The sequence below is a fragment of the Dipteris shenzhenensis genome, chromosome 1 (assembly GCF_047967505.1).
Source record: "Dipteris shenzhenensis isolate YYH24624 ecotype China chromosome 1, Dip_SZ_1.0, whole genome shotgun sequence".
In the NCBI taxonomy this organism is placed as follows: domain Eukaryota; kingdom Viridiplantae; phylum Streptophyta; class Polypodiopsida; order Gleicheniales; family Dipteridaceae; genus Dipteris; species Dipteris shenzhenensis.
The window spans coordinates 18,291,003-18,318,755 of NC_141596.1; the positions used below are offsets into that span (position 1 = coordinate 18,291,003).

The 27,753-nt window shown below is 44.4% G+C and overlaps 1 protein-coding gene across 1 annotated transcript in view; it reads right to left on the reverse strand.

The window, feature by feature from the left end:
- Nucleotides 1-3,243: 3,243 nt before the first annotated feature.
- The window catches only part of ALB1 (ALBINA 1), a 42,431-nt gene continuing 17,921 nt past the window's right edge, over nucleotides 3,244-27,753 (reverse strand). The window contains exons 5-15 of the mRNA XM_087372947.1: nucleotides 27,575-27,698; nucleotides 21,165-21,257; nucleotides 17,617-17,712; nucleotides 17,240-17,374; nucleotides 16,953-17,156; nucleotides 16,052-16,213; nucleotides 15,824-15,931; nucleotides 15,371-15,505; nucleotides 6,219-6,380; nucleotides 4,266-4,386; nucleotides 3,244-4,047 (exon numbers count right to left, since the gene is read on the reverse strand). Coding sequence (XP_087229073.1) covers nucleotides 3,962-4,047; nucleotides 4,266-4,386; nucleotides 6,219-6,380; nucleotides 15,371-15,505; nucleotides 15,824-15,931; nucleotides 16,052-16,213; nucleotides 16,953-17,156; nucleotides 17,240-17,374; nucleotides 17,617-17,712; nucleotides 21,165-21,257; nucleotides 27,575-27,698 — 1,426 coding nt within the window. The 3' untranslated portion in view covers nucleotides 3,244-3,961. The remainder of the gene's footprint in view (nucleotides 4,048-4,265; nucleotides 4,387-6,218; nucleotides 6,381-15,370; nucleotides 15,506-15,823; nucleotides 15,932-16,051; nucleotides 16,214-16,952; nucleotides 17,157-17,239; nucleotides 17,375-17,616; nucleotides 17,713-21,164; nucleotides 21,258-27,574; nucleotides 27,699-27,753) is intronic.

Genomic DNA, 27,753 nt, shown 5'->3' on the forward strand with positions numbered 1-27,753 from the left:
CTGGGTCGATTCAAAGATAGAGCCGTTTGTGGAGAGCAACATTCTGTTTGTCTGAGCTGAGGAGAACGAGCTTATTGAGCTCCTGCTTGCCCGTACACCGAAATACAGATTTACTTGCTCGAGGCTGATTCTCTTGACGATCTGAGCGCACATCTTTACTGCTCTCCTCCTCAATACAAGCAACTGTGTGAAGGCTGTCTGCAGATCGCACAGCTTCCCCAGAGATATTCAAAAGCATGAGATAAGGTCACCTGTGCGAGTCTTGTGGGTTTCTCCTTGAACTTTGCGCAGGTCTTTGTTTTGCCTAGTTCAAAGTATGCACTGCGCAGCAAGTAAGCAGGCAGTTCTCCTTCATATGACAGCGATTTGAACAGATAATCGAGAGGGGGGCTGCGCTCAATCTATAACTGCTTCTAGCATCTTTTTGCAACGTTCAGCTTGCATTTCCTTTACAATCTCATACCACAGACCAATTATTCTTATAAGTCATATCGCCTTCTCTTCACTTGCTTGCGGCTTCTAATTGCGAGCCTGTCTACAGTTATCGTATGCTGCACTTATCTCCACGGCTCCCTTGCTTAGTATTTCACCAATCTCTTCAGCAAATGGCAGTACACGGCTTGAAATCTTTCTTGGCAACATTCCTCCTGATTTTCAACATTCTCCATGCTTCAATACAGTTTCTATCACTCGCTCTCAATGACCAACTCCAACTAAGCTCTCACTCGCTCTGATACCAAACTGAAGAAGCAAAGATCACGTAAGGGAAGAGAGAAGATGCACATGAAACTCCATTCTCTATTACGGGGATGCCAAAATCATCTACTCTCCAGTCTCTGCAAGAGATTCCTAAAGATTCTGCACAACAGTTCTTTAAAGAAGTCCAATAATCCACATTATCCACATCCATCTATTCATATGCATACACATGGCTATGCATTTACACCCCATACATAACCTCCATGGGGATGTCACACCCCAAGGTGGGAACTTGTCCAGTGGAAAACAAATAGAACCCCCCATTCGCCAGTTTCTCCACTTCCAGCTCAATGGCATCAAGGAACAACATGCTTAACTCCATTCTGTCGAAGATCTCTCTTGGCTGGGTCCGCCTCACAACGAGCAACATCAGCACAAACCAAGTCCCATGCAGCCTCGTTAAAAAGCGCAAAAAATCTGGCAAATAGCTTGTGTGACACTATCTCTGCATACGATGCAAGCCCCTCCTAGCAAGGGCCCTCAGCATCAACTCCCCCCTCAGAACTCCCCCACTCCAACTTCCGTTTGGGCTATCTACGTTTCCCCTTGTACTCTCAGAAAGGGACTGACAAAACACCTCCCCCAATTCGACCAAACCAGAATTCATCTGAAACGCCTCAGGGACCTCACTCAAGACATCCTCACACCTCCTCCTCTTCAAGTGGCCATTACCTCCCACTCCTTATGGGAGGTTTCGAGCATGCAAAGGAATTGCGAGGTGAAACACTACACAGACCTGGAGGCCTACTGTGCTAGTTCTAAAAGTAGTTTTATATGTTTTGCCATTTTGTATATCTTGGGTAGTTGATATGGATAGGATAAGGAAATCCTGCCATTTTGTATGCTTAATGCATAGTAAGAAGGCATTAATGCCATTTCTATAGATGAATAAGTTGTATAGAATTCTCTCACTCTACAAAGGAGACCAAATTTTTACTTTGTAAGGATGCCCATCTACCGACAAGTTCATACTTTAAAATTTGTCAATACTAAAAGTCACCCTGAAAAGGAATGTTTGTGACTATTCCATTGGTGCTAGTATCATGTAAGATAAAGCCCTACCTCTTTGTTTCTTCATCTCGAGGGAATTTGTTTCTATGAGTTTGGCATGACCTTATATCTTCATTGCATTTATTTTCTAAAGGTATTACTTGCATAAAATCTCTTTGGGAATATGAGACCATTCTTCCTTATGTTCTCTAGCCATAAGAACAACCATCTTCAAGTTATTCTTGCTTCAAATAATGAAGGTTTGCTAATGCAAATAAGTACTTTAGGATGAATCAAATCATAACTCACTTTCACTATCAAGGAATAACGTTTTGATTTGTTTTCCTATTTGCAAAACTTTGGTTCTAGGTGTTCATCACTTTTTTGACAATAATTAAATCACCAATCATGCCTATTTTTTAATTGCAATGAAGGCATACATTTGTTTTACTATTTGCAAGACTTTGGTTCTAGGTGTTCATCATTTTTTTGACAATAATACAATCACCAATCACGCCTGTTTTTTAATTGCAATGAAGGCATACATTTGAACTTGGCTACAAGCTACTACCAAATGAAAATATCAAAATGTAAGGATTGTTCTACCAAAATAGCGTTTTGACTTTCCATTTTGAGTTGAAGTGTCTACCCCAACAAACAAACTTTCAAGGTACTTTTTGAAGCACACAAAGCTTAAGAAGCTTTTATTTATTTTGAATGGTGTCACACCATGTTGAACAAACTCCCATGCCTCTAGACTATGAAATCAACTCAATTGGGATGTCTAGACCATCTATTTTAAATTAAGTGTTGTTGTCAAATCTTGTTGTCACGCCATGTTTGAACAAACTCCCATGCCCAAGCTATCAAATCAGCTCAATTGAGATGCCTAGACCATCTATTTTAAATTAAGCGTTATTAACAAAGCTTATTTATAATATGGTATATTATGCTTCTCTATAATATAACACATCGTGATTAGTTTCCATTAGGAAGCTATTTAGTTCCTAACTGCAACAACAAAACTTCCACTAGATAGCTACAGTTGCAAAATGACATGCAACAAGTCTTTATGTGAAACATCTTGAAAAGGCTAACTAATGTTTTCATGGACATTTTTATGTGGAACACCTTGAGAGGGCTCTCTATTGCGTATCCACTTTTAGATTTCATCTTCCCAAAAAATCGCAGAAAACTTTGCTAACACTCCTCCATCATGCTACTCTCCAAATCCAAATAAGTAGATAGATATGGCCCTACATCTCAACAGCTGAGCACAGAGAGAGAGAGAGAGAGAGAGAGAGAGAGAGAGAGAGAGAGCACACCAAAATGCAAGGAGACAAACCATGCATAGTTGCAACAATAACTTGTACTAGTACGAGTGCATTATTAGTAGAAAAGCTTCCTTCTTCCAGAATTTTAATAGAAAAGCATGCCCTTGAGTATTCAACTCCTTGTTTTTCTTGTGTATTTGAACTTCTCGTGACACCTGCAAGAAAGCAAGCCAAAGGAGAACCGAGAGGGAGGAAACCACCACTGGGGAAAGGAACTGCACTTGCAAAAATATATATCTCTAGTAGCACTGATTATCAAGGCTTGCTCAGTTCTCTGATTGCTTGGGAGCAGGATATTGATGCCAACTGATTTGTACTCCTAAAGAAACAATTGTATGATTCCCTATATGTGTTGTGCCGATACACCACTAATTCAACCACAGTTATCACAACTAGTATATTTTAGTGTCTCAAAATTTCAGGTAAAGACAATGGGCATAGCAACATCCTCCGGAACCCATTACAAATTAATCGATCCATGAACTTTTACAGAATGAGGGATAAACACCAATCCTTTTCCTCATATCAGATGTCTCACAATCAACTGTTACAAAAGGTCCGTGCTACTCGCCAAATTCCAAGAGTGATGTCTATGGTGACCTGCACTGCAGACTTGAACCTGAGCTGTACACTCCTCAACTTCGTTGAAAGAACATTTTCTCTTTATCTTCTTCCCAATAGCTTCAAGGTTAGGTTGCACTGTACTAAAATGATGCACTTGAAATGCCCAAAAAAAACACCAGCAACCCACAAGAGCACCACTCGCATTTGTACATCATGCTGATCATTGGATGAAGTGATTCGCTACAGGCATCCATAGTCCACTGTATCTTTATAACTCTCTTTCAAAACCAAGAAAGCTTTTAGACATAATGCACTCAGCTGCTCTTCATTGCTGACAAGGCTTCCTTTGTTGCTGCCGAAATAACTGCATCTGATGCATTGGGTAGATAGTAATATTTACCTGAAAATTAATTGAACACAGATTCATCAAATTTGATGAACTTCTGTTGTAGTATGCACAACTACCAAACAGGTCAGACACTCCCTCACTCCAAATATTATTGTCTGGCCACGTGATCTGGAAGCAACTCACGTTTGCATTGGAAGAACTTTCTTTTTCTTGGAGAGGCAAGCATACAGAAATTATATCATACAAACAATATAAGCAGGGGCCCATACCTTGAGCAATCTTGGCAATCTCTTTGGCAAACCCAGTGGAGACAAACTTATTCTCTGTGTCAATGACTAACAAAGACATTCCAGCTTTGTATATTTTTGCAGCTACGTCTAGTATCTCGTCCTGCAACCAAACATTATAGCCTGTCAACATAGAACTAACATAACCTAGAGAGCACCCTACACAAGCTCAAGTGGAAAGGCATCTGCATAGAGTTGAACAACCAGCGAACAGACCCTCCACAGCAGAGGCAGCCCACACATGTTTTAAAGGCAAAGGAAAGAGAAAAGGAATGCCATGTAACAGGTTGTACGATATGGAATGCAGAGATACTAGACATGCATGGTACGATACCAAATGCAGAGATGCCAGACAGCCCTGTAACAGAAGAAAAAACAGCAAGGGAAAGGGAATACAAAACAATAACCAGAAAAAGAACAAAAAACAAGAGGAGATTGCTGCAAAGTATACAACAGGAGAGGTATGAACAGCTCAAGAGGGACCCCAGACAATTCTTCAAAAAACTCGATGCAAAAAAGTCCCGGAAAGGAGGGGTAAATGGGAAGACACAATAGTGTTTACCAAGAGCCTCTACAAGAGACTGAGGAGGTAAACAAGGAAACAAAGTCACTATCTCTCAAAACACAAGGTATCATGTCAATTGACGACAGAAAATGGACTAAAGAAACTAGCCAATGGCAAGGCACCAGACCCTCACGGCCTCCTCACAAAATGCTAAAAAGGAGGGGGGGGGGGAACAGAAAACAAGAGAGACACTCACAATAGTAATGAACGAAGGGTTCCCACAACTGTGGCAAACCTATTAAATATTACCCATATTCCAAAGGGGGAAACAGGCAAGATGCAAATAACTACAGGACAATCATGGTAAGCAGCCTGATGGCCAAGCTCTACGGCATGATCTTGAAAGAAAAAACAAGTGAATGGGCAGAAAGAAGCGGGGCAAGGTCACCATCCCAAGAAGGTTTCAAGGCCACACATTCTACAGTGGACCACCTAGTCAGTAGCAGCAGGAGCAATGGGTTAAGACAACGCTCTATATTGCTGCTTTGTAGAATCATTTGACATGATCTCTAGAGACACTGTGGACGTGCTGAACTGGCGAGGCCACTAGGAGACCAGTCAAACTCAAGCAGTATACATACTGACATAGGCATCAAGAAAGGATGTCTCCTCTCACCAACACTATTATGAGCTAGATTATTGGATGAGGGCTCACAGCACAGCAGGGTCACGAATTGCAGGCTATACGCTCCTCTTGTTGCTATCTGCACACAACCTGGTCCTATTTGCAAAGGCTGAACATGGACTACAGAGACACTTGGATGCTTTACAGGAACTCGTACAGGTTTTCCAGCATGCAAGTAAACATCACAAATACCAAGGCCATGATAATTTGGAAAAGGCACATGCAACATACTTTAATACTTGAGAGAGAGGACTAAAAGGTGGTACACTCTTACAAGTACCTGGGCCTAAAATTCACAGAAAACTACAAGTGGAACAGCCATGATCATTGGGAAAAGACACATGCAACCAACTTTAACATTTGAGACAGGATTTGGAGGTGGTTTGGTTTCTTTTTACTTTACATACACCTCCCACAACACACACACACACACATAATAGGTGTGTGTGCGTGTGTGTGTACACGTGTGTGTGCATGCGCGTCTGCAGGTCACCAGTCTTTCACTCAAAGAGCAAAACAGCAACGATTCTCAAACAAGTACACACATGGTTCGAATTATTAGTAGTTGTTATATTTTGTTAATCTCTCAGATATGGATGCACCACATCTCTTCCACGTAACACCCTGCATAGAACATATCTCTAGACTTACATTAGCTAGAATATTATTGATTATAAAATATTCGACCCAGTACAAATTAGTTGTGTAAGTAAAGCAAAGAGTTATCAACCTTGCGAAATATTACCTTCAACTCAGTCTGGGAAGGTTTTGGTGCATCAACAGCAAGAGCCTGGGGATCACCATTTGATTTCTTAATTGAAACATTAGCTCTCCCATCAGTGATAGCCACAATCATTATTCGACCCACATCGCCACTTTTTTCGGCATTTATACCAACTCTAACAGCCTGCATAAAGATGAAAATGATTTAGCGCTCTCTCTCTCTCTCTCTCTCTCTCTCTCTCTCTCACACACACACACACACTCTCTCTCTCTCTCTGTCTCTCTGTCTCTCTCTGTCTCTCTCTCTCTCACCGTGTATAAGCCATCCTTCCCCATCAAGTTTTGTAAAACCCGCGTGGGTCTTGGTGGTTGAGGCTCTGGTTCATGTCGTTGTGTGTGTGTGTTCGATCCTTGTGGTCCACTTCGGATACGCCTACTGTGTGCGTCTTGGCATTGTTGCTACGAAGTAAAAAACTCTCTCTCTCTCTCTCACACACACACACGAGAAAAACGAGAACAAAATGTGTTGGGTTCTGTTATCACACAATACAGATTAGTTCCAGTTAATATCAGAGTAGGGAGCAAAAATTCTGAGACCTACTCATGTCCCAGAATTTCTCAGTTAAAAATGGATGAAGGAAGAAGATTCCATTATAAAGAAGAATTTGAAAATATAAAAAAGCAATCTGCATACAAACAGTTTAGGCTGCTGCAAAGCTACTGGAAGAAAGGGAGAAGGATGCCATATAATGTGTGGTTTGATAAGGAACACAAGGCAGAGGGAAGTAGGTGTAGCTGCAGAGGAAGAGGAAACAGAGAAGGGTCAAGAGTGTACAATTATGCGAAGAGAAAGAGCACACACTGATATGTATACCTCAATAGGAGAACCACGGTAAGCAAACCCAATGCCACTCCTTTTGTTGGCTACACTCACTCTCTCATGGAAGTCATGCTTTAACCATAGGAATCTCCACTCTTCACAGATGTCTCGCCCATGGTTCCAGCATCTTACTATAGTAAAATAGTGAATCACTTCGTCCCCTCTGATTCAGTCATCGGTGTCCTTGTATTCAGCAAGGATTTTGACAACATGCTTCCAAAAAGTATTTCACCAACATCAATAAGAATTCTAAAGGGAACCACTTCGGCTTTCTGACCTTGGTACGTGGTATACACCTTGGTCCTCTTGTCACAAGTTGCTAATCACGAGATCTTCGTGTTTAACATTCATGTGCATATTTGAAAATTGTGCTTCCAATGCATTAAGGTCTTTTTTCTAGGTTGAACTTCGTCTTTCCTAAGAGCAGATCATCATCTGCATATGCAAGAAAAAACAACTCGTATCCCTGTATATTTATCATATTGGCTACCAGGATCTCGTATCTCTGCCCAAGTGGATCAAAGCTTGCCTCAAACAGGGAGGCAGCATCAACATCTTGCATGCTGTGCACCACTCTTTGTCCTACCCGTTTCAATTGTGGTTGTCAGTACCTATTGCTTCCTTATCAAGATGTCTTTTGCAGTGTGTCCGCTTAAATATCCCTGACTAGCCTTGCTTTACAAGGTGGACAACCTGAAGGATCCAAGCTACAACAAAGATCTAAAGAGAGTTTTTGTGATGCTTCATAGGTATAGGTTAATTATTGCACATTTGTTCTGTGGTGGGAAAAGATCTCTTGGCCCCCACACGATCTACTTATCGGGATTGGGAGAAGCATTTCGGCTCCCTTGGTCATTCCATAGACTCAATGGCCTAGGGAATATTCCCACCCAACCAAGAATATGCTTGACATTGACTTACACAAGGCCAAGAACAAGGTCCATTGGACTTTCAATTGTGCCCCCCCTTCACACACCCCCCCAAACACCACTACAAGATCAAAGGACACCTTCAGTGCTAGTTCCAAGAGGAATTGAGTGGCATCGCTTGCTTCATCATACACCCAATCAAAAATGCATGGCCATCTTCCTTCTCAAAATTAGGAGGCTCAAAAATCACATGTTGAGGTAATGCTGTAAGCCACACAAACCCATCATCTTTTTCTAGTGAGAGGACAACGAGCATGAGGAAGGAATAAGGCAAGGCGAACAACAAAGAGGGAAATACCTTATGGATTACCATCCTAAATAAACAAAAACAGTTACCACCTAAGCTATCATGTAAATCACCACGATCGCAAGCCCAGGCCAAGGGCTCTGCATAGTCGCATCAAGAAGAATGATGGCCACCATGTAATTATAGGTAGAAGCTACAACGCTAGTGAGACTACAAGTTGTGAGTGATAGACGAAAGATATGCTTTAAAGATAAGGAAATGCCACACCTTTTTCACCCATACCAATGAATCCACAATCCTTAACATTCACAATGAGACACCTGCTTCGACAAAGCACAAGCATACACGTATGCAACCAATACCAAGATAGGAGCACAAAATATTTGGCCATCCACCACAAGGTGCACCTACTGAGAGACCTAGTTACGTATGAGGATGGCCACATAAGGCCCCCCATTTATGCTGCTATCCGTGCAGTGTCTCCATGTGGCCACCACAAGGCATGCTTACTCTACATAGAGACAAAAAGTAGTATGAGGATGGCCACATGCCCAACGAGCAAGTGCCCTGTCCATGGTACTATCCTTGCAGCGCCACTATGCCAAGCCGCCCCATGAGGGCCATGAATATGCCCCACAAAGCTTAGCAAGGATGATAGGGCTAGGCCACATGACCAACAAGCGAGTGCCCCATCCATGGTACTATCCTTACAGCATCACTATGCCAGGCCGCCGCATGAGGGCCATGAATATGCACCACAAAGATTAGCAAGGATGAGAGTGATAGAATTCAAACATCTCCCTAGACAACAGCACTCCCCCTTGGACCCCAGCAAGGTTATGTGCAACCTAGATCGATCATGACAAATCAAGAACAAAGCTGATCTTCTTGAGATACACATACCTTGGATAGTGGCTTGTATGAGTTACTCTGTGATTGTACTTTGTCTCATAGGCCCGTAAGGCCTCCCAAAGACGGTAATACATCTCTCTCTCTCTCTCTCTCTCTCTCTCTCTCTCTCTCTCTCTCTCCCCCCCCCCCCCGCCTTCTAGTACATCGTTGAGGCACCCTCCATCCCGCTCATACCACAAGGTGAACGAAGTCATTAGAGAGAATCTCTTATAGCTACAAACATTCACGACTTGGTTGGCACCCCGTGAGCTCCTTGTGAAGCTCAATTTTATAGAAATCACTGCCTATAGATTTCAACATAGGGTTTCATCGATCCGCCAAGATACACACAGATCCACCTCCCCCACTCCTTGAGGATATCAATCGGGCAGTTCCGCGTGTCATCACACCGACTCTGTATGGAGGGTGGTCGCACAGAGGGCATACCCAAAGAAGGCATCTACACTCTATGCGATTACCACGAGTTCGAGTCAAAGGAGCACTTCGCATGAGATGCCCTTTGTTATGAGATCAGAGGTTGCTATCACTACCTCTCGGGGATGGTTTCATACCCCTATCTAATCTCTTGTCCTACCCAGATCCGAGATGCCTACAGCCTTAATCCATGAGGCCGTCTGACACAGGGAACGGTTACTCCGGGCACATAGGCTAGATCAAGGTATATAGACAAACTCCCAGAGCATGATCATTGAGTTTTCCAGACGGACAATACTGACCAGCAGGACTCGCGAAGACAGCAAACTGAGGCACATATCACATTAGGGGACCTTCCCTCCATGCTCACTAGACCCGAGACCACTTACAAGAGTGACAATGGCACTCGTTCACCGCACAGGCGACCACAGCGTGTTGGAATAGGATCGGTCACCTCCCCACTTGTCAGCCCCCATATGAGGAGTGCATCAGGGGGTTGGACCATAGGATAGGAATAGGCATGGGGCTGCCACGTGGGCAGGACAGAGAGAGGACATACCTGGCAGATCAGGTCCACCATGGTGGGCAGAACTCGTGCAATAGTGCCACAGGGCTGTCCATGGATGGAGAGGACAAGCATGTGCAGGGAAATCTCAGTATCGACTGGCTGGAAGCTTTTCCAGGACCCGGAAAGGTCTGCAATCTTTGAAGACGCCAAGGGCATGAAGAACAGGCTGAAATATGGGCAGGCCTGCCTGGGCCAGTGGCAGCCTGCCATGTGGCCAGGCAGGGCCAGCCAAAGGCTGGAGATGTGCCCCCAAGGGGGGTTTTATAGGCTGCACAAGGAGGGTCGGTGGAGCCCTGTTTGAGTCAGCTGGTAGTGGGTAGAAAGTCAGGCAGTAGGAGGGGGCAAGCAGCCCCTATAAAAGGGGGCCCTAGGGGCCTCAATCATCATCACTCGGAGCAGACCTCAGGACAGCAGACAGGAGCAGCAAAGGGGCAGCCTTGGGCCTCCATTCAGGAGGAGAAGGTGACTCAGAAGAAGCTGCAGACTGAGCTAGACTGGCAGCCCACCTAGGCTGGTATCTAGACAGTAAGGTGGAAGAGATCCTTTGGACAGAGAGTCTACATATGCTCAGTTGAGGACGCGGGCTCAGAGATCTAGAGGGGCCAGGCATATAGTAGGAGGACATTTTGGTATTGTATTGTGTCTGGTTTTCGATGGACAAAAATATGTACGTGTTGCTTCTATATCTGTCTTTGAGCACAGTCTATTTGCTGGCTTGCACTCACATTAATGGTTGTGAAGTACACACATGATGATGAAGCTTGATTCCATAGTGAAACACTTCTGCATGTAATTCCTAGGCCCATCTATCAGTCTTCCACTGTGGGAGACCCTCTGGTGGGATTTCATTCTCTAACACAGCAGACCACGCATGTCGACAGCCACCAGCGCTCCATCATAGTTCAATGACATGACAGCAGCCTCACACACCGATGCCTCCCTATCAAGGTCGACGCCCCTGCCAGCTCCCATCCTCTCATGAGCTCAGAGAGTTTTATCTCTATGTACTGGCGCCATAATGATCTAGGATTATGGGTTTTCTTTCGTATTCATCATGGGTGTTGATGCCCGCTTAGTGGCCCCACCCCTCAGTTCATTGTATCGAGTTCTTTTAGTCTCATATACCCTTTGGCCTTCCAAAGACTTTTAATAAACTCTCTCACACGATGTCGACGATGATGCTGAGATTGATTGATATATATAGTCAAGATATGACTATGTTGTACTTAGGATTTAGTACTGCCATTTTGCATTTTTTTGCATTATGCGTTGGTGTGGGTGCTCATTTAGTAGCTCCACTACCACTGCTCATTGTATCAAGTTTTTCACTGTCTCATAGACCCATCGGTCTTCCGAAGACTTTAATAGACGCTATTTGCCTTGACTTCCCCCGCACCTGGACACTCAACACCATCACCCCCATCCACAAGGCAGGGGATCCCATGGACTCGAGTAACTATCATGATTGGACATGTGATGTACAAGATCTATGCAGCTGTATTGGATGCATCGGTCAGCCTATTCGCAGAGATGAGAGGGCTCAGAGCAAAGGGTCAGGCCGGTTTCAGGCGAGACCATGGGACTATGGATCACATACTCACATTCAGGAGTGTCATTGAGGAGGCCAGATCACGGAAGGAGAGGGTATCTTGTTGCATTGTGGATTTCTGCAAAGCCTTTGACACAGTACCTCGAGCTCGTCTCATCACACGCCTACAGACACTGGGATTTGATCAGGAGATCATCTAGGCAGTCATGGCACTGTATGAGAGTCTCGGGCCGAGTTCGGACAGGCGCAGGTTGGACAGATGAGATCCTGAGTACCATAGGGGTCAAACAGGATTGTCCCTTATCACCAACCCTGTTTGGCCTCTAAATTGATGAGCTTGAGACTTTCATGGGGGCGTTCGGAGGGACCGGTTGCTCACTTGCCGGGATCATCATCAGGATTCTTCTTTATGTAGATGACGTGGCACTCTTGTTGTCCACACCCGAGGGGCTCCAGCGACACCTGGATGCACTGCAGGCTTTTTGTTTATCCCATGATTTGGAGGTCAACCTTGGCAAGACCAAGGTCATGATCTTGAACACCTCTCGAGCAAACATGCAACGGAAGTAGGTTACTTTTACTTTCGGTGGGTCACCAATTGAGATCGTATCCTCATACACTTACTTTGGGGTCATCTTCTCCGGCTCGATCTTCACGATGAGACTAGCGATGCAGGCCAGACTGAGCAGGGGATACGCCTCACTAGCTTGGCTAGAGAGACAATGCTTTCACTCCCACTTCCAGGACCCTCGGACCAAGGCTCTTCTCTTCAACTCCTTGGTCCGACCAGCCGGTATGTATGGCAGCCCTTGTTGGGGGCCTGACATGACAGAGATAGAGTGGACATGGGTGGAGCGCCTGCAGATCCTCATGCTCTTACAGATGATCCGAGGTAAACCCGTCTGTACCACATCACATCATTCAGGCCGAGTTTGGCGCTTCTCCACTCCAGCTAGATACAGCCTTTCAGACCATCACATATCTACACCGGATTAGATCATATGGGGACTGCACATCAGGGAGACAGAGGTTGCCATGGTTGGCTCTCGATTCCTCCATGAGGTTGGCAGTAGAGGGAGACGAGCGATGCTAGTATGCACGGACTCATAGATGGTTTGTGAGACTAGGGTTCCACATCGATAGGATACCTCCTTTTCAATACAGTTTAGATGCCCCTCCGTTACTCCCACCCACCATCCCGATTGGGCCACACACCAACCAGGTCATTCGAGAGGATCTCCTGCAGCTACACACCTTTAGGACCTGGTTGGAGCCGAGGGAGCTCCCAATGAAGCTGAGTTTCTACAGAGATTACTGTCTTCGTATTTCGGAGGAGGGATTCATCACACCACCGGGGTACACTGAGCTTCATATGCCTCACTCACTACGGATCTCCATCGGACAGTTTCGGGTATCATCACACCGCCTCCGCATAGAGAGCGGCAGAGCAGAGGGGATTCCTAGGGAGCATCGCTTATGCATATTGTGCGACTGTCAAGAGATTGAGTCGGACGAGCATTTTATTTTCAGGTGCCCAGTGTACTACGAGATCCGAGGTCGCTACCACTGCCTCTTCAGAGACGGCTTCAGGCTCTTTTCCAGATTCCTCGCCTACCCAAATCAGAGATGCCTCGCAGACTTCATTCACGAGGGGGTCCGACACAGAGAGTACTTACTCAGGCGACGAGGCTTGGCCACATCATCAGACACCTCTCAGAGCAAGATTATAGAGTTCTTCCCATCGAGTGACATTGATCGTCCAGTCTCTAGCCGCAGACGTGACAAAGACCCCGACCTGACGATCGCAACACGTCACACGAGACATCGAGGGGAGACACATATCACTCTGGGGGACCTCCCGTCTCATTGTTTAGACCCGAGATATGTCTCATGGGAGTCACAATGGCTCTGGTCTTGTGTCGAGCCTCGTCCAGGAGACGGAGACGCACGGCACACCTTGACGAGCGCCAGCATCCCATCACTGGCTATGCACCAGCCAAGGCGACATGACATACGGTGGATTCCACTCCGCTCCGCTCCAGTCCTTTTCTTTTCATTGTTACATCCAGATGTATTTGATTATGTATGATCAGACTTAGGAATCAGCACGGGTGATGATGCTCGTTTCAGTAGCTCCACCCTTACTGTGATTTGTATCAAGTTTTCTTTCAGTCTCATAGACCCATCGGTCTTCCAAAGACTCTAATAAAATTTCTCTCTTTCTTTCTCTCTCTCTCTCTCTCTCTCTCTCTCTCTCTCTCTCTCTCACACGCACACACACACAACAAGAGCACAGAAGTGATGGGATGACCCGAGTGCTAGTTGAGAGGTAGGAAGGAAAATGGGCTGTATATCGAGATGATAAGGTTATCATCCGAGAAAGGATAGAAAAAGCTGGAGGAGATACAAATAGTTTATGACAGTGTTGGGCCTCTGAGATAGAGACATAGGGCAGATTGTATACGGTTGTATGGAACTATAATGGTACTCTCTGGTCCAATCCTGGCGGCTTTTCAAAGACATATACAAATAGAAACATCATTTTCTCATTTTGTACACCGAGACACACGAGAGCCCAAAGAGAGGGGACACATATATCACGTGCGAGATGAGAGTGCCGAAAGCACATTCTATTGAGGTCCAACCTATCATAGCTTTCCTCAGAGGAGACCGACAGAGACGAGGGGTCACACTGGACATAGCCCAAAGAGTTCAGAGATCGAGGAGACAGCACCCCCCGCCAAAGCGCAAGACAGCTCGACAGACGCAGATACGAGATATTTTCATAGCTCACCAGAGACCCACTGTGCCGGGCTTCGGTTTCTAAGTCCAAACTCCGAGATCAACTTGATTGAGCTTGTGTTTGACTGGTTCTGATTATGGTTATGATTTTGCTAACATAGACTAGTACTCAGCAAGGGCGCCCTAGCGCGCCCTTTGCTCCAGCCCACTGAGGCTTGTATGAGTCTACTATTTTTGCGCACTTTGTCCCATAAGCCCGCGAGGCCTCCCGCAGACGTTAATACATATCTCTCTCTCTCTCTCTCTCTCTGGTTACACACACACACATGTGTGTATTTAAGAGAGAGGTTGGCCGAATCCGTACTACAGTGGGGATGTTTGAGGAGGTGAGTAGCACCATTAGTGTGAAGCAAGGGTGCCCCTTATTTCTTATCCTATTTAAGCTCTACCTAAATGAGTTGATTTTATGATACCATAGGAAGCCAAGGTCCAGCACTGATGCTGAGCTTCACAGGAAGCTCTTTGGGGGCTAACCAAGCCCCGAATGTGTGTAGCTATAAGGGATCCTCCCGGATAACCTGCCCGTGGTAGTGAGCAGAACAAGGAGTCGAGGGAGGGAGCACGGATACAGGAAGGTAGAAGGCAGGGGGAGGAAGCAGGGAGATGGGGAGCAAGGAGTCAACGAGGGAGGGAGCAGGGAGGCGGGAGAGTGGACAAGCAGGTGGCAGCAATAGGAGCTCCCGGTGGAAGATGAAGACAGTCAGGAAGGCTAGTACTTAGTATCCAACAAAGGCACCCCGCCCATAAAGATCTAAACACTATGAAGTATAGTTGAATTTTGATGAATGCCATGCAAGGTATGCCAAACACATAAAGGAAAAAAACAGGGGTGAAAGGTTATGGCTTTTATCTTAGAAGAGAAAGGGAGAGAACCATGCTCAATCCATGTGCCAAAGGAGATCCCCCACCACAAGGCAGCCTTTCCAGCCGTTTTCTTGCCATTGCAATTGATCTGGAAGGCGGTAACAGCACCTCTGCTGCATCACCTCGGAAAGGAATTATTGCAACCTGTCAAAAAAACCCAAATATCTGAAGGCTTTAATAAAGAGTTTCACATGAAGCATTAACATCTGGAGGCAAAAACAAATCCCAGCTAATAAAGAGGTCCTAATAATGGTAATTTATGCTGCCAATTGCATAAAACATCTACAAATCCACTGTTAAGTAGAACGCTCCTGAAAATCAAGCATATGGCATTCTAGCACTAACAATATTATGTTGACTCCTCATTACATCAGACAATTATCACAAGAACAGAAGGCCGGTCAGAATCTACTTCCTTTACAAACATGCTCTTCTGGATTAGAAAGCAACACAGGAGAATACCTGATCTCTACTTGTGTAACTCTCTGCAAGAAGCTGCATAGCAGCCCCCTTGGCATTTTTCATGCGATTCAATGCCATACTTCCACTAGCATCTACCACAAATATCACCTGCAATCCACCTGCACTCTCAGAAAATCACAGACTACACTAGCATTCATACATTACAGAAGTTACATGCAACTTTCCAGCATTCACACAGGCCAAGCCTTAGGAAGCCAGTAATACTACCAGTGCACCAGCTTTTCGTGCCATCCTTTTGGCTCTCATGTCTGATTGCTCCACATACACTTTTCTAGTTTCTCCTTTCTCTGCTGCTCTCTGCCTCCTCAGCTTTTGGTAAGGGGCTGCAGCTCTCATCGTTGCATCAACTGCTAATCTCCTCACAGGGCCCTGATTCATAAGAAAAAATAGCAGATCAATGAAATGACAATAGTTGTCACGATCTGTGACGTATTCCTTTCTCTATTTCTAGACTTATGGATGGTTTGATGAATGGACACGTGTGGAAGGGTATGCCCTTTTGACGGGACACTTCCTATGAGGCACAACCCTTGCCCTTTCGACGGGACACTTCCTATGAGGCACAACCCTTCACAAGAGACATCCTATTGAAGAGACATTTCTATAGTAATGTACCCTCTCATCAAGGGTCACACCCTTCACAAGGGGTACACACCTCTTCATGCACATACACTTTGGAGTACACACCTTTTCATGTGTGACTCTTCACTCTCTATATAAGAGAGGGCCAATTGTATGGATGACACTACATCTACCCTACAGACATTCAAGCAATACAATTATTCCTTGTTCTCTGCTATCTCAGTCTCCTTTCTGTTCCTTAGCACATTTTTAAATATAGTAAATCTAGGATTTCTTACAATAGTACAGATTAGCATACAACATGCAAGCTAACTACTCTTTGGTTCAAAGTTTTCCTGCCAGTTGCAACCAAAATCAGCACAAAGATTATAGCATTCAAGCAACTAAGCCAAGGCAGTAGTTGAAAGTACTGTAATTTTTTGACAAACATTTGACTGCAGAAAACTCAGAACCTGCACTAACTGCATAATGTTACTTTAGTCAAACAATTGAGTTATGCCACATAATATCATACTAACAATTGTACCTTTGGAAGCATGGGTTTAATATACCGGCCTCTATCTTCAGAAAAAATAACATTTTTAGCACGCCCTGCTTTTCCCCTTCGCCTCTGAGCTTGTTGAGCAAAGAAAAGGAGTTGTGGATCCACCATCCCTCCCTCAGCATCAAAAATGAACTCTTCTGGTATTTGCTCATCTTGTTGCTCATCTTGTTCCTCATCTTCGTTCTCCTGAACAGCTCAAGTAATTAGGTTCTCATAATTCAATGTGAAATCATATTTTGAAAAACCCACAATGTTGGAAGCTGCCTTACATCCTCCTTGTCCTCTTCCTCTTCCTTGTCATTCTGGTCCTGACTCTGAGGTGGAGGAGGTGGAGGGGGCTGGCTTTGTTGCTGTTCTGGAGGTGTGTCTTGTAAAATAGATCGCGGTAATATAACAAGCTCCACCTGTAAAGCACCCCAATAGATGCGACTTGAACATTTACAGGTATCTTCGATAATGGCAAACATTTAAAGGAAAGAGTTCAGGTTAAACGTAAACACAATGAAAGCCTGTCATTCAAACAGATATTTGCAAACTGTTACAAAGTCTGCCTAGCTCCTTTTAGATCTAGATACACTCAAAAATATATACAGGGGTCCAGTTCATCTTTGATCCCACCAGTATAGCATTGATTGGACAAACTTACAGCCTTTTTAAGATCATCGACACCAACTTTTTCACGACCCTCTAGTGCTGCCAAAGCTTTTGCAACTCTTACAGAATATAGTTCAGCCCTGTGACCCTGGTCACAAGAAGAAAGAGATACTGCCCATTCACTCTCTCTCTCTCTCTCTCTCTCTCTCTCTCTCTCTCCCTCTCTCTCTCTGTGGTGTTAACACAATCATAATCATCATTGAAGATGCAGATCACATACAGAAGACACATATAAGGAATTCAAAATGACAAATTTCGTTTTTCTTACCTTGCTAGAGCCCATTGTGCTCAACGGTTGTCAAGCACAAGGGCCAGCATTGGCAATAGAAACATGGTAACGAATTTGGTCCAAAAAAGATTCATTGGTGATGAAATCAGGAATTGAAGCACAAAGTCCATACCAATGCTGTTGGCAGAAGTAGGCAAGCTTGCTCTAGAAGGTAAAGCCCTTAGTCAAATTTTCAGTACATTGGGAAAGTGAAAAGATGAGGTTAACACGCTACCCAAAAAAGAGGTGACGGGTAAAGAGTGGTACAAGAAAAGATCCGCAAAGTTAAAAAATGGATATAGATGCCTAAGTGATGCTTATAAAAGATCTTATATGAGAAAAATGGCCGACCAATCTTTTGTGAACCAAAGAGAAATGGCGTTCTAAAGAAAAGAGATTGCTTTATACTCACTTGGGGGGGGGATTCTACCTTCAAGCGGAATCTCAATGCATGAAAGGGAAAAATACGAGGTGAACACACTACCCAAAAAAGAGGTGACAGGGGAAAGAGAATGGTACAAGAAAATATCAAAATCATTGGCGAAGTTGAAAAATGGATATAGAGGCGACAAGGGAAAGAGAATGGTACAAGAAAATATCAAATCATTGGCGAGGTTGAAACATGTGCTTTGGCATCACGACCATCCCACTAAATCTGCTCCTGTGTAGGAGGCAAAGTATCTGCATAGAAGATGCAGCTGCTCCAGAAGTAGCAATAGACCCATCACCAGATGAGCCTGAAGTAGTACCTGTAGTACCAGAGGCAGGAGCTGTAGCACTAGAAGCTGCATTACGTGTAGCCCTGACCTCAGCGCCTGAAACAATGTTCCACAAATTCTTGGCAACTAATACATGCCCCATCATGTATGCCCACATGGGGTAATTTGTGCCATCAAGCTTGTCCTCTAAACCAAGCATCCCAAAAAGGTAATCTTTGATGCCAGCCATTGATGCAAGTAGAAAACAAGTACCACAAAGGCAAAAGAGAAGAGGTCCAACTCTCAATTGCAAGTACTAGTGACTGCACAAGTCTCAAGGCTTTCAACTGCAAAAATTTCTTGCCGTCCCAAATAAAGATGCTGACTGGACAGTGAGCATTCAGCTCAAGGAAGGTGAAGACCTTGATGAAAAGTGTACAGCAGATGTAAATCAGACTTTTATCGGTTGCAGATGGCCTGTAATAGCTGGAACCACCTTTGGGGAGGGAAGAGAAACAAATGCCCCTTCAATATGAAGTGAGAGTGGCACAAGAAAAGAGGGAAAATGCCAAGATATGGCTGGAAAGTGAAGATACAGCAGTAAGAGGTAGGAGCAGCACCCAGGAGAGAGATTCCAGCAGCTCGAGGTGAAAGAGAGGCTGAAAACAAGCTGGAAATGGCTGTCCAGATTTTGACTTGCAGCTGAAGGGCTTCCAATGAGTGCAGCAGTCCCCAATGCCAAAGTTGGTGGCCTTAAATGCTCCAAAGTGCAGCATCAGGGCCCAAACTCCAAGGTTGGTGGATATAGATGCCCTGAAATGCTGTAGCAGGCCCCCAGGCTCAAAGTCGGTGCTGTAGGTGCCTTGAAATGCAAAAGCAGGTCCCCAAATGCCTAAGTCAGCTGCTGTAGGTGTTCAAGCAGATGCCAAATGCCAAGGTCGGCTGCAGTAGATGCTCCGAAATGCAGCTGCAGGCTGCAAATGCCAGAACCGACCTCACCAAAAGCTCCAAAATGCAGCGAAATTCCCACGTGCGAAAGGCGGCTGCAATGGATGGTTTCTGACAGCTCCGAACCAGCTTGTCAAGGCTGTCAGGAGCCAAAAAACCAGCAGCAGATGGGTTCTGAGAAGTAGCCAATGTAGGAGCAGCCCCAGGGAATGATTTTCCACTGGTGGAAAGGCTGGAAACTGCCTCGGGTAGCAGCAACTAGGGCTGGATCCTTACCAGCAAGGGTATGCTCCGAATAGCAGAAGAACAGTTCTCCAAACAGCACCAGGGTGCTGGAAATGGTTGAGGGGTGGATCCCTTACCTACTCTGATACCACTGTAGGAAGAAGTGCACACAGGAAGCAAGGAGATGGAAGCTCAATGTCAAAGAGTACTTGCTGTAAATGCTGTAAAACTGAATGGAGGCTCAAGAGAGAGCCAACATAACAAAACCCTAGGGATAAGTGCCCTAACTGGACTAAGTGTCCTAACTATCCTAAGTGGTACATGTAATAACTGTACCAACTGATCTAACTGACTGTAACTAGGCCTATAAGGCACATACCAAGGAATGAGTGGCACCTATGGATAGCCCATAGAATGGCCTACAGGCTAGTGCCTCATAGTAGAGAGGTTGGACATTGACTGAGCGTTGGATATAATTGCTCCATTCTAGATCCTCCTTAGTGCTTAATCTATAAGGCTCCATAGGCGGAACATGTTCAAGCCAAGTGCTAGGCAAGCTTAGGCACATTACTAGGAAGTACAGGGCCAGACGTGTGATACAAAATGGTGACACGTGGCAGATCTGGCATGCATTGGCCACATGGAAGTCGAGCCAGCTATGTGGCAAGAGGACAGCCCATCGTCATGTAGATGGTTTGGCTCTGCCACTTGCTATCTTGGCTATGTGGCACACCATATAAGGTCGCCTCTGGATCTACATGCCAATCAGGTCATTGTATAAGAAGGGGCTGCAAGCCGAGAGCTTGTCGGCATGTAGCTGGATTGGCTGTCGCGTGCTAGGTTGGCTATGTGGTACACCATCTAGGGTCAGCTATGGATCTCTACATGCAAATCAGGCCATAGGAAGAAGGGGCTACAATGCCCTCCTATGCTAATCTATTCCTATTTGCTCAACGAGGATGAGACTTGGTGGCTACTAACCTTCAATAGGAGAACATGCCTTGAAGAGCATTGCTTCTATGCTCTACATTTGAGTATGTTTAAGGATGACGCAGCATCTTCTAGTACAAGAGATCTACCTTGTTCATCTGTCATTGGCCTTCAAAACAATGTGGACATTCCCCCCACCAAAAAAAAAACCAAAAAAGCATGGGGAGTATCTCTGAAGAAAGCAGCCTCAGTTTTGTAAAGAACCAATGCTATCTTCTCATTGGCCTACTCTCCTGATTGTCTCTGCGTACTCTGCCCTTCATGAAATATTTTCATGCTATTGACAGTTTACATATACATATTTTGTCCACATGCCCTCTTTAGTAAGGTCAAAAGTCCACAAAAGAAGTAACGGGCAGCTGAGAACTCTAGTCTTGGAAGATACATATTTGAACAAGTTACAGAATGAACCTGACAGCCACCCCGAATAGCCTCTGTAACAAGATATTTAATTTGCTCCCTGCTGATTTGAACATCTTTCAACCATTCTCGAGCAAGTAGGACCTGCCCCACCACAGTTTTCAATCAGCACGTTAAACACAGCAACATGCGTAAACAATGACAGCCATGTATCCCTTGAAACAAAATACAATTACAGAATACCAAAGGGCACAACAAAACACTGAAAAGAGTATAGAGTATGCCTAGATTGGCATTAATATGCAACAAATTCCCTGGAAACATTACTGGAGGGTAAGGATTATTTATGATTGGCTTCCAAAGAATAGATGAGTAACTTTTGACTAAAGATTATATCTCTAAAATTAGCGGTGTGTCCCCTATTTTATTCAAACTACTCTCCTAGGAGAGCTTAAACCTCAGAGATGGTCAACAGATCCATGTCCCAGACATCTTGATACACAACCATCTAAAAAAGTAAGAGTTGCTTTGATCGTGCATATCTTTACAGACACAAAAGTAACCCTGAAAGTTGTAAAGACGGACACTTTACCCAATTCAAAAGCCAAGCTGGCCATATAGCAAAATGATTGCAAATATAGAAGAACACACTAATGGCTACATTGAGATCCAACCAACCCGTACACAAGGACGAAGCATTGAATGACAGAATCCAAACATTGATAAGCATCACGTAGGGGGTGGCAAATGCACCAAGTACAGGACTGTTGATATGAGAGAATAAATCCCAAATGTAGCACTATCATGTGTTCAAACAGACTGAGACATCAGATTTCATTCAACCTAGACATACAATCCACCTACACCACTCTCGAACCTACTTCAGATCTCGTATATCCTGTTGAAATGCACATTGAGAAAAGTACAAACCCACTGGATTGATACAGTAGACTGACCTGCATAAAACTCTGCACATTTACATCATATGTCACAACTCACAAGTTGCCTAATTAGAAGAGCCTCCCAAGACCAATTCCTTTCCCACTGTTAGAAGGAGAAGAAAAGGTTGAATAGTACAGGTTTCACACCACACTTTACCTTCAAAGATTATACATATCCAATCTTACAAATTGAGAAATCTTTGCTAAAGTAAAGGTGAGAAGAAGAACATAGAGAGAGAGAGAGAGAGAGAGAGACACACACACACACACACACACTTTTTTTTTTTTTTGTGAAACTAAGAAAATTATATTATGAAACATCCATTTTACAACAGGGCAATGCTCAAGAAAAGAGCCAATGCCCTATCCATCAGAAACAGTAAAAGAAAAGCTGAATGCAAGAAACATCCAAATCTTCCTCATGCAAGGCATCATATAAGGACTGCCACAATGAGGCCCGGAAGAACTCATAAGGGTGCTGAAGGGGTGAATTCAGATATGCATGATTTCGCTGTAGCCAGAGGGTCCATAAGGCCCAGTATCTAGTCCAATGGAAGAAAAGAGAATACTGTGACAAAGAAGCTGATAATCTGCCAAACATCTAGAAAAACCTCGAGAACCTGTGTGCAGGAAATCTCAGAGATAAAAAATAGGAGATCTTGTCCAGAAGGTCTCTGGAATATGAACAAAACCACAATAAGTGCTGAATACTCTCAAGAGTATGATGACATCTTGGATAAAGAGGAGAGGCAATCCTTCTTTGAGCTAATTTCACTCCCACTGGAAAAATCCCAACAATACATCTCCAGAGAAAGAGTCGCTGCTTCAAAGGCATTTTCAACTTCCATATCAATTTCAATTTTCCTTTCCACCAAGTTAAAGACTTATTCAGATGCAAAGGAGAATTTGCGTGATGAGCAATCCATGGAGGAGGTACTATCAATCGATAAGCCTGTATGGAAGTCAATAGATGCAAAGGATGAGAGAATAATCCTGGAGTTGAGGACTGAAGATGCCAATCTTGAAGTCTTTCTCTTACTTCCAAGAGTTGGAATCGGAACCAAAGGGAGTAAGAGATCTGCAATAGCTTTCCATATGGGTCTATGATGCATCCCAAGATTGTAGTGTTGGCATGCTGCCAGAAAAGAGAGAATATGCCCCTGAGTATCTACCACATCATCAATGAACCGGATGCCCAACTTTGGACTTGTACTTGGTCTTGTACACCCACTTGGTTCCGATTACCTTGTGTTTTGGTGGTCGATCCAAAAGGTCCCAAGTGTTGTTCTTCATTATGGAGCCATACTCCGACTGCATAGCCTCCATCCACCAATCATCGCCCTGTGCCTCTTCAAGACACTTGGGTTCATGAGCACGGATCACTTCTCTCATCAAAGAATAGTTGACCAAGTGTTCCTGTGCCCTTCTTTGCTCCTCTAATCTCTTGGACCAGCGGTGTTCGGATGGTTCCTCCTCAATGGCTCGAGGTTCTTTGCCGTCTAAAAGCTGCTTTACCCACTTCGGGAATGGTCATTTCCGTTGTTGTTCTGCATTTCTTCCAATCCTGAATCAAGGAAGTAGAAAATGGACAACCAGGGATTTTACCTTAAAACTTGCCAAGTACTACTTCCGATGGATCAACTAGCCAATGTCCATAAGCATTTGTGCGCATCTCGCCACATAAAAATGCCAACATGATAGACCAAGGCTGCTCTTGCTGAAAAAAAGTCTTGAGCATAGTGATCTTTCTTGCCAACACATGAAATTTAATGTTTATAATATTCAAACCATCATGCATTCTTGGAGAGCAAAGCAGGTCCATTTTGAGCAACCTTAAAGCTTTGTTATGGAGCTTAGTTTTCCTAAAACACACACACACACAGATCATATTAATGTCTGTTGGGGCCAAACAGAACTTGATCCAACTAGATGTCCACTGTCCGGGCGAGGTTAGTAATTAGCTGATCTCTGTGCTCTAGGAGCGGTGCAAAATAAATGCCCAAATGAGGTGTTGAACTTGGCTAGGAGACATTGCAGACAAAGTACATTCTTAAAGCAGCTCTCTGAAATCAACCCTTATTGTGTGTACCTCCAGCATACAAGTGCCAGGTGTTCTTCCATTTCAGGCATATTTAGACCACATAGGGTGCAAGTTCTCTTAGTTACTTCAAGGCCCATCCATCTCTCGCATTCTATATATATATACCTTTGTAAGACTAGAATAAGTCCAATCATACAAATTTAGATTTTTTGTTATTCTAAAGACAAAAAATCTACACAGAAAATAAAAATCTACCAAAAATCTACCTTGCATTCTATCCTCAAAGTATGTGATCTAGTTCTCATAAGGATGACTGGCCATCTCACATGTTGTGGTGTCCTGATATGCATTTGGGCTTTGGGTTTGCATGTGGGGTATGAACTTCAATACTCAGGATTTATAGATCTATGTCTGATGTCGTCTACCTGTTATAAAGACCCTCAAAAAGTGCATAAAGGAAGGATCACATAGGGGGATCACATAGGGTGCAAGTTCTATTAGTTACTTCAATGCCCATCCATCCCTCACATTCTATCCTTAAAGTATGTGATCTAGTCCTAATAAGGATGATTGGCCATCTCACACGGATAAGCATTTGGGCTTTGGGTTTGCATGTGGGGTATATATATATTTTTTTTCAAAAAAGAGACTTCTATTAAGAAAGAAAGAAACCCGCTAGAGCAAGCTCTGTGCGGAAATACACCATGCTAAGCATGTAATTAAAAACACCTCAGAGGAATGAGATAGGAAGAAACCAAGGCTGAGGCTGAAAATGCCATCTCAACCCTGAAGAAGTCTCACCAAAGAAGGGAGAGTCTCTCCAATCTCTGAGAAAAGTAACTCTCCTGGAGGAGGCTGCTCGAGATGATCCCTGCATGGTCACCCAAATGGCCATCAGAATGTGTATCGTATCTGTCCAAATACTGGCCAAGATCTGAGAGTGAACTGAGAACCCTCCAAAGCCTCAGTGCATCTGGCTCTCCAAATGTGCCATGCTGCAATGCTAGCTAGGATCTCCCATGCAGAGTCGACTGAGGAGTGAGCAGCCCTGAAAAGAGTGGCCGGAACATCCTCTAGACAGCACGACTCCACAAGGTGTCGTCGGATGTGGAGCCCAAGAAGAATCAAGTCTCTCAAAAAATACATGGGGCCCTGAAAGAGTAAGCCAAGCCACTGATCCCCAGGTCATATAGAAAGGTAGGCGAACAAAAGTGCTGAAAAGTCTTGCAATCCCCTTCCATATGATTCTCGCCTATCTGCAATCCCAAAGGCAGTGCTGTATTGTCTCCAAAGCAGAAAGGCAGCGAGGGCAAGAAGGGTCAGCTCCGAACCTGGATCTCCAATGGTTTACTACTATCCCACCATGAATAGAAAGCCAAAAGAAGAGAGTGATTTGTCTATTCCGGTGGGATTTCCAAAGTCTCTGCCAAAAAAAATTTTGCAAGTCAGTAGGAATCTGAAAGTTCTCCCAATGATGAGGTCTGGTGGGCCTCCAACCCCTACAGCTGAGCTGGAATTTCCTGGCATTACTGACCGTGTAACAAAAGAAGGGGATGCCCTTCTCTCGGTGCCCTTCATCTATCCATTCCCATTCCCCAGGGTCCCACTACAAAAACTTAATTGGGACACCTCCATAGAGCCACAGCCTCCATGAGCCAAGGGCGAGGAGAAGCGGGTCAGGATCCAAGTACCACTGTGTAAGAGAGCCATGCTCCATGAAGCCCACTATCCTGACTGGCTGAAACGGTACCTCCAACAAGATATCCTCTGTGAATCTGGACAGCCTACCCCCCGAAGAAACATAAAAACTAAGGCATCCTCATGTGAGTCAAGAAAAGCAATCACCTGTAAAAAAACTCCCAATCTGGAAAATGCCCCCATCCAGGTGGAGCAAGTAATAGGCATGTCATCTATGTCCACCCAATCCAAGGGCAAGGCTGCATCAATCTGTTGGACTCTCCCTGCACTCCCTCTGAGATTAAGAACCATCTGGGCCAGTCGGTCTGCAAGAAGCTTCCTGAAGGCTTTCCATGCTCCCACTATAGATGCAGGGCCCCTCTCCCATCTTGGCCACTGCATGTAAGGAGCAAAGGCTTGGCAGGCGGGGACTTGGGCAGTCTGTAAAGACCCTTACAATTAGTCAATGGCCTACCAAGGGCCACACATGGCTCAGCAGGTTCAGCTTAGGGCCAGCCATTAAGGCAGCCTTTAAAGGCCACCAAGCACTACATACAGGGCCCCAATAAGGGAAAACCCAGTCCTGGTTGGCTCGGTCAGCGATGTAACCAACCAGAGGCAGCTGGTGAGTCCTTCCTACCAACCGTTGAGGATAGAGTGCAGACCATTTCAGCCCTTCCTCCGTTAAGAAAGGAGGAAGAAGATGATACACATTTGTCTATCTAGAAAGCATAAGATGTTATACCAGATTGTCTTCCCAGGCCTCTCTTTCAATAACTTGCAGGCCTGTGTGCACTAATGGGTAATTAGCCGCTTCCTTGTCTTGCAACACCTACACATCTACTATCTACAAAAGTATTTCTGCCCTCGACTACTGTACTCTGTCTAATTATTAAAGCCATAAACCACCTGCATCTCAGCTGCTTGCCTTACATATTATTGTTTCTAAATCCTCTCTTTCAATATGTTGCAGCCCTGTGTGCGCTAACCGGTAATTAGCCTCCACTTGTCTTGCAACAACTATACATCTACTATTTATCAAAAGTATTTCTGTTCTGGGCTACCGTACTCCGTCTAATCATCAAAGCCATCAACCACCTGCATCTGAGCTGCTTGCCATACATTATTGTTTCTAAACCACACACATAAACTTGTATCTTCCTGAAAACTACAGACATTATGACTATCATGCTCACAATTAACGTGTTTTCCTGCCTATTTGTATTTGCACTATGAATTGATAGACTGGAACTTCACTCTTTCATTAGGTATGTAAAATGTGAATATCTGATAGGCTATGGGCGTGCCAACCATCTTTCTGAAGGTCATATATCACACCTTTAGAAATTCTCTTACAAGTGACTATGGTGGAAAAATCCTCAGGTCTAGCAGCCAGAAACCTTCTGTTGAATCACAGGCCAGGTATTCATGCTGTTTACAGCACCTGGAAGCCCAAGCTCTACCTTAAGTGCAACAAAGATAAGAAGGATTACAAATGAGAAAACAGTAACATACTACAAGATCAGGCTATCTGATTTTCTACATATTCCCTTCACCAATTATTTTCCAAATCATTGCCTTAACAAGCAAAAACATTTCACCAAACCATGAAGAAACGTTTGGCAGGGCCATAATTTACACAAAGAGCAGGAGACCTTCAACAATGGCTCACTGCAAAAAATGGAGCTCAACCATTTAAGACCAAGTTTAATTGTGGGATCACAGGTTCTTTTAAATAAAACAATCAATTGAAACATACACTGTACACAACATCAGAAAGGACAAAACGGTATGCAATAGACCTGCAGCTTTGCAGCATCAGTAGCCTCTGCAGCCTGTGTGAGCACCTCTTTTGCACTCTCTTGGAATTGGGTGGCAATGCCAACAGCAGAGACCCTATCGTCAAACCCTAAGATGGTGTCTGCACTGAAAAGCACAGCACAGCTTCAACAAGTTTTCTTACAAAAATCAAAAGCCAATT